The sequence below is a fragment of the Grammomys surdaster genome, unplaced genomic scaffold (genome assembly GCF_004785775.1).
Source record: "Grammomys surdaster isolate TR1022 unplaced genomic scaffold, NIH_TR_1.0 373, whole genome shotgun sequence".
NCBI classification, from domain to species: domain Eukaryota; kingdom Metazoa; phylum Chordata; class Mammalia; order Rodentia; family Muridae; genus Grammomys; species Grammomys surdaster.
In genome coordinates, this window is record NW_021604792.1 from 1,850,989 (window position 1) to 1,858,488 (window position 7,500).

General features: G+C 39.9%; 1 protein-coding gene across 2 annotated transcripts in view; it reads right to left on the reverse strand.

Annotated features, from left to right (window-relative positions):
* Window positions 1-7,500, reverse strand: part of Pik3c2g (phosphatidylinositol-4-phosphate 3-kinase catalytic subunit type 2 gamma) — a 337,943-nt gene that overhangs the window by 57,839 nt on the left and 272,604 nt on the right. For both annotated transcript variants that reach the window (XM_028780980.1, XM_028780979.1), the window contains exons 28-30: window positions 5,640-5,829; window positions 5,071-5,192; window positions 1,777-1,885 (exon numbers count right to left, since the gene is read on the reverse strand). In XM_028780980.1, the coding sequence (XP_028636813.1) occupies window positions 1,777-1,885; window positions 5,071-5,192; window positions 5,640-5,829 (421 nt within the window). The remainder of the gene's footprint in view (window positions 1-1,776; window positions 1,886-5,070; window positions 5,193-5,639; window positions 5,830-7,500) is intronic.

Genomic DNA, 7,500 nt, shown 5'->3' on the forward strand with positions numbered 1-7,500 from the left:
GTGACCTCTCACCCATATTCCTATAAGTGACCTCTCACCCATATTCCTGTAAGTGACCCCAGTGAAACCCATGGTCCACCAAGTTGGACTTTGGTGGCACCCATACTTGGGTCTGTTGTGAGAGCTTCCTATCAGGAGTGAGTAGACATGTGTGTTGCATCTCCCTGCTGTTGTCACAGCAGATGCATATGTCTTGTTAGCAAAAGTATCATTTCACCTGGAACGTTTCCCCTCTCCTGTTCTCTCCCTTCGCTGTATTAAGATCCAAAAGAATTGAATCTTTATACTCTTCCATACATCCTCAGTACCAGTAGGGTAGTATTCCCCACCCCCAGTAGATGTTCATGGTCTAATCTATATAAGATTGATTTAAACAGCAAAAGAACCTTTGCAGATAAAATGCACTGAAGACCTTGAAATGGTAAGGTTGTCCTGCATAGTCCAGGTTTGCCCAGTGTGCAAACTAGTATCCTTCTCATGGAGGTACAAGAACAGTAAGAGCCGAACCAGGGGGTGTGTGGTCAGGAGCTGAGGTCTCAGTAGGCCATTGTATTGCAGGAAGAGATCTCCTAGATCAGTGGTTCTCAACCTCCCTAATGCTGTGATCCTTTAATACAGTTCCTCACATTGTGGTGACCCCCCAAACATAAAATTATTTTCATTGCTACTTTATAATTGTAATTTTGCTGCTGTTATGAATCATAATGCAAATTTCTGGTATGCAGGATATGTGATATGTGATCCTTGAGGGGGTTGTAACCCACATCGTGAGAACTACTCTAGATGATGCAGATCTGTCAGTATTTTGACTTCAGTCCCTAAACTCCCATATTCAAATTTCTGAGTTCCAGAGATTAAAGAAAATAGATTCCTGTTGTTTCAAGACACCTTGTTTGTTGTGTTTGGTCACAGTCTCAATGGGAACACAGTTGAGTGACACGTTTTCCTTCTCCCTGATCTTCCCTATGTGGCTCCTTCTTACTCAGCACAAGGCCCAAAACCAACTCTGTTAAATCCTCCCCAAGTTAAATGCCTGAAAGACACTATCTTAGTTAGGATTCTAATGCTGTGAAGAGACACCTTGGGCAAGGTAACTCTTATAAAGGCAAACATTTAATTGCCGCTGCCTTATGGTTTCAGAGGTTTAGTCCATCATGGTGGGGAGCATGGCAGCACACAGGTGCTGGAGGAGCCAAGAGTTCTACCTCTTGATCTTCAGGCATCAAGGAGACTCTCTCCCACAGTCAGTCAGGAGGAGACTCTGATTCCACACTGGGCAGAGCTTGAGCATAGGAGACTTCAAAGCCCGCCTACACAGTGATGCACTTCCTCCAACAAGGCCACACCTACTCCAATAAGGCCACACTTCCTAATAGTGTCACTCCTTCTGGCCAAGCATTGGAACACATGAATCTATGGGGGCCAAACCTATTTAAAACACCACAGGTACTGTCAGTCCCCCAATCTGTACTTTTTATATCAAAGCTGGAAGAAAACCATGCCTCTGAGACTCTAGAACATCCAAGCATGTTGTGGTCCATTTAGCTCAAGGTGCACATCTAGTGCTACGTGTGCATTAGTGCACACCTAGGCAATGTGAAGCTGGGGCTTTGGACCACATTTCATGGATTTCAGGAATGATAGACATACATACTTATTGAGTGAAGAAAGTGCAGAATGCTGATACATTTAAAACTGATTTTGGTAACAATAATAAAATAACGATTTGACGTTTGAGTAAAAGTAGAAAGAAAAAAACCTCAAACTGTAACATACATTTGCGACTTCATAAGATCCACGCAGCACTTGTTCCACGTAGTGACTCAGATCTCTGATTCTCTTATGATCCGAGTCAGTGAAAGGGAGATGCCACCAGTGTGGAAACCTGTTTTAAAAGAGAGGAGTCTCACTCTGAAAATTCTGAAAATCAGCCTCTTTTGGCTGGTGACAAAGTCACCCACTTTCCTCAGTGGAAAATATTTCCAAAATATTAGAAAATGATAGGATATACACGGTCAATCCTGGCCATATCACAGCAGAGTTGTGGTCATTTCCACTATTTTAATCATCACCAATCTCAACACTAATTTAATTTAGCATTAAATTAATTTAATATGATCTTTATTACTGTATTTATAGCAGACCACAAATGTTTCCTCTCGGTACATGTAATACGTAGTTTATGAAATTAATGATTTATGGTTTTTCAAAGAGTTCTGACTGCATTGTTTCTTTTGGGCTCTTGACAGAAATTATTGCATGAAATAAATTAGACATTTCATTGAGTAGCATCTGCTTCCATCTGGCCTCATTCATGTGAATCAAAGCCACTCTGTCCCCAAGAGTCTGAGCAGGAGGCTTCTCTGTGATCTATCTAAAGATCACCTTGGGTTGGACTTAAGATCACTTTGGTGGGATGACCTGATGTTGGTGGTCCCATTTGGTAATATGTTTTCCTACTTAATCGCAACTTTTCAGCAGTTATTGTTGCATCTTTTTTATATTTTTGTCATTTAATTCAGATAAAGACCTGCTTAGGTTGCTTCCTGGACTTGTGAATCTTTTTTCACAGACACACAGAAGCAGTGATGACTTCAAGCCAGGACATTCCCTGCTATTTTCTAAAAAATCATGGAGGTGCAGTATGGGTAAATCTATACATCTAAATTATTACCTACAAAATGAGTACCATTTAATGTATTAAAATAGTTTATCAGTCTAAGAATGAAAGTATTTTTTAAATCTGGATTTAGTTATGAAGTTAGTACCAATATACAATTAACATAAAATATATGTAATATGTTATCACACACATGCATATGGTGACAGTTTTGGAAATATTCTTGACAACTAAATGTCTTCAGTTAGTGTTAAATATAATTCACACATCTACATGTAAACCTTCCATATTGGTGTAGTAAATCAATTTAATCTTCGGTGGTATTTTAAAGTTCTAAGTATAACTATGTGCACTGAATTGAGGAATGGGGCTTACACTATTGCCGATTAATCCATTCAAAGCTCACGTACTGGGCTTCACATTGAAGTCAGTTATTGAAAAGTGTCCTTATGCTATTTTACCCGACACTCTTTCATTTTTTTGTTCATGGGAAAAAGAAGCAAAAGAAAATCTAACTACTTTTTGTTTTTGTTTTGTTTGTTTATTTTTTTGTCTTGGGGACTTGTTTTTAAACGCCAATTTAAAAATATAGTTTTTCTGAATTTACTAGGGAAATAATTTTCTCAGTGCAAACACCAGGGTTTTGTTTTTATCTTTTGGTCCTGGGTGTTTTTCACATCCTGGGACAGCACACAACACACTTTTGAGGCTACAGGGAGCACATCAGAAAATGTGAGAAGAGGGGAAGGAGCCTCAACCCCTCCAGCAGATGAGTTTATTGAGAGTCATCCATTCTAAGGAAATCTCTGTGCCTGTGTACTCTTGGAAGGTACCAGAAATGCTAACAGCCCAGTTGGAAGACCTCTATCGCAGGCTATGGCTAATTGGAATCTCTTTCTTCCTGACTGTGACTTTGTGATTTTTTTCCTCTTCCAGATTGGATTTACAGAAGTCTCTCAGGGCTTCTCGAAGTAAATGTAGGAGTCAGACGGAATCTTGCCCTCTTCTTCATCCATATGTATGATCTCCAGTCTCAGACCCTGTGGGAGTGACAGCCCAGAGGACCTGCTCCAGGGCACACAAGGCCAAATGTCCCTCCCTCAGCGGGTTCCTGAAATGGTTTGAATATCAATTTAGCTTCATTTCCAGGAAGCACTGGTGTGCAGAACAGAATGCTAACTAAGGCTGGAAACTGAGAAGAGGTGTGTGGAAAGGAATGCCCCTGAAGTTCTCCAGGAGGCTAGAGAAGATGGCCTTTAACAGAGGTCAATTAATACTGTATGTGATGCTACTGTTCCCTGACTATTACTGGAGATGATGGCAGCCCTAGACGTTGAACTCTGCAACAGAAGTTTGAACATTTTTTCAGTCGTGTTTCTTTTTTTTCCCTCATTTTATTTTGAGAATTCCAAGGCCTTTGTAGAGAAGTTTCCAGAATTAATGAGGTTTCCTCTTATGTTCCTGATCTGCTGTCTAATGTCTTGTCTTCCAGGTACTGAAAACGTTTGTGTTTCAAAATGTCTGTGACCTCAGCAAACATGCCTTTTCAGTATTCCGTGACATCCCTTCACTCATTGACACCTTATATTTATGCTTTGAAGCTGACTCAACCAAAGAACAAATACAAACCCATATGTCATGTCTTAAGTAACCACTAGCATTGTTAAAGGACGGGTCACTCGACAAATATCCGAGTGCAGATGAAAGAATAACCAACATTCGGTTTATCTGACTGCCAATATCATCATTTCTGGGGAACACACCTTTTCAAAGATAAAGTACATTATTTTTGTACACTGAAATTGATAATTTAAATTTGCTTCCTTTTAACTAACAGGTATTCCAAATTAATTCAACAGTAGTTGTTCTAATTGTATCTATAGTTAAATTTAATCTTTTCCATTGTAACAGAATGATCACAGTAATGCCTTTAAAATGAAATGAATAACATTTAGACCTTGCAAGTTTAGTAATTAATGGTTAAGAAAACCCAGACGTGAGAACAGCAGAGGTGAATTATGAAGAAATCAGCTGATGTTATTGCTTCCCCAATCCCCCCTCCTTCACTCTGTCTATACATGCATGTCTACATATGGGTTTTTAAATTTCAGACATTGGCAAAAAAGCAGGCACGGTGATTGAGACAACTGAGAGGATTAAAATTTAAAAGAAGGAAATAAAACAATTTTCCCCAGTAAGGGATGAAAAGTGAAAGAGGCTCTGATTTTTTTCCCATCTAGAACAATCAATGGCTGGAAGCCGAAAAGAAAATTGCCAACTTCGTTCTGCTTTCTGCGCAAAGGACGCCTTGCTCAGGCTCTGCTGAGAGAGCATCTCTGTGTTAGACACCGTGTATCGTTCCCAGCCAGGAAACCCCTTAGCCATCATTTCCACCCTTTGCTCAAGGACATGCTCTGAAGACCAAATAAGGTGAGGGGACAGTGCCTTACTCTGGGAGGGTCAACGAGGAGAATTGCTTCTGAATTTGGCTGTGAAGTCTGTAAAACTGCTCGAAGGACTTTTTGGTCAGGCTTTTCCTGTTGTCACCACATGTCACCTCGATCAGGTACAGCTGTAGACAAACAAGCCAACATCAAAGGACGGAGATAAACCTTACCATTGATCCTTAAAATCAGCTTTTAGGTAAATTAAACAAAGAAGGAAACTTTCTTTAAAAATATCATGAAAGCTGAAGGATGCAATTTGTAAAATCATGATTAATATAAATAAGATGTTCAGGGGTACTATAATTTTATGTTCTGGCAAAGTTGCCCAACTCCTGCTGTCCTTTCTTGCAGACACTTTAATTAGCTCTTGATTTACATTCTACCACAGGGTAGGAACTGTTCCCTCTGATGGCTCTCCACTAATCGCTCCGGTTGTTATGGTGTTTTTCTTAAAGCATCTCCTGAATGGCACTTCTTCAGTTATAACTGATTTTCAGTTTGCATAGTTAAAAACATTCTGCTTTAAAAAGCATGTGAAGAAGAGCCTGTTGCACAGACAGACTTAGACTTACGTTTCTGTGTGTCTTGCTGAACCCTAAAATTGTAACTCTCTGAATTGTCCTGGTTTTATTCAGGATGCAGGATTCCTGGAGAGGAGTCTGAGGGGCAGGTTTGGCAAAGCTTAGGGCTGGCATCTGTGCAAGTATGTGGATCAGGTTATTCAATTTAACTGGGAAGCACTCCAGACTTTCCTTTATCTTCCTAGATAAACGAAAAAGAAAGGACAGTAAGAAATCCTCCCTCAACCCCCTGGCTTTGTTTATCACTGGGCCTTGTGTTTGCCAGATGCTCACACTAGTGTGTGTGTGTGTGTGTGTGTGTGTGTGTGATGAAAATGTACGTATACAAGACCCAGCTACTAAATATTTATTCCTAAATGTTAAGTTCACATCTGGAAATTGTTAGGGAATGTGGAAGACATTCTCTTGTTGAGATAGAAGACTGTAATCGCATCACTATATTCTGACAGTTTTTAGAATTTTGTTTTAGGCCTGTGAGATAGCTCAGCAGTGCTTGCTGTTGAGCCTGACAACCCAAGTCTGGTTCATTGGAAAGAAAAAATCCTACTCCTAAAGTGTGTGCTGGGGTCCTCTGATTGTTGCATGAGTGCTGGCTGTGAGCACAGGATTTGTACACACACACACATACACACACACACACACACACACACACATTGAGAAAGAAAAAGAGATAGACAGACACAGAGAGAGAAAAAGAGAAGAGAGAGACAGAGAGGCAGAGATACAGACAGACAGATACAGAGAGGAGAGAATCAGACAGACAGAGATAGAAAGAGAGAGAAGAGAGAGACAGAAACAGAGATGGAAAGGAGAGAGAGAGAGAGAGAGAGAGAGAGAGAGAGAGAGAGAGAGAGAGAGAGAGAGAGAGAGAAGGTTTGGGAAAATAGTGTCACATGTCTGTAATCTGAAAGACAGAGACACACACAGTGAAGGAGACAGAAACACACACACACACACACACACAGTGAGTAAGTAAATAAAAGGAATCAATAAGAAACTATTTTGTTTTCTATCTTTAGAGATTATGATTTTAAAACAATGTAACTGTAGCTCACAATCATCTGAAATGTCTACATGTGTTCAAAACTTGAAACTAGAAAGTGAGATAGGTTTAAAGCTCCAGCTAGACACGTGTAACACATAGCCCACATGCAGTCCAACACAAAGTCCCAAACTTGCAAGATGGTGAGATTAATTTTGGTAATGCTTTTGCTTGGTTGTCAGACATGAACTCTGTAGATGATGTCATGTAGCAATGGCAAAGGCTACACCTGACACACGTACCCCTTCCCTCCTCTTCTACATAAAGAACTTTGAAAACTGTGGCTGAACACCCGTTGTTTGCTTTTGTTTCGTCTCTCTATACTTTCATTTCTTTACGACTTGTCTTAGAAAGCAGTACTCTGTAGTAATGCAATCAATGCTTAAGGACTTTACCCGAACTATGTTTCACTCTGTAGTGTTTCTTCTGTTTTGATTTTGGTGTCTGAGCTTGAAAATGTATTCTTTAGTACTGAAGAAAGCTGGCGTCCTAATAATGCGATTATCTCTTAACATAAAACTTTCATACTTCATTTTATGATGGCTTTTATTTATCCCCTTTAAGAGCAGCAGTGAAGTTTACTAGTGTCTTTGGCTCTGCTCTCTCCTCCTCGGTATGAGTGACAGTATTAACCTTGTAGTCCCATTAATACAGAAACTGAGGGGCAGGTTCGTTGCTCCTGTTATGTTTTTGAGCTTCCCCTGGCATTGCTTTTAAAGTTTTACTATTTTTGTTTATTTTGTGTGTGTGCATGCACCATAGGCTTTTACACTGTGCAGGAATGACATCTTATCTACTCCATACAAATTT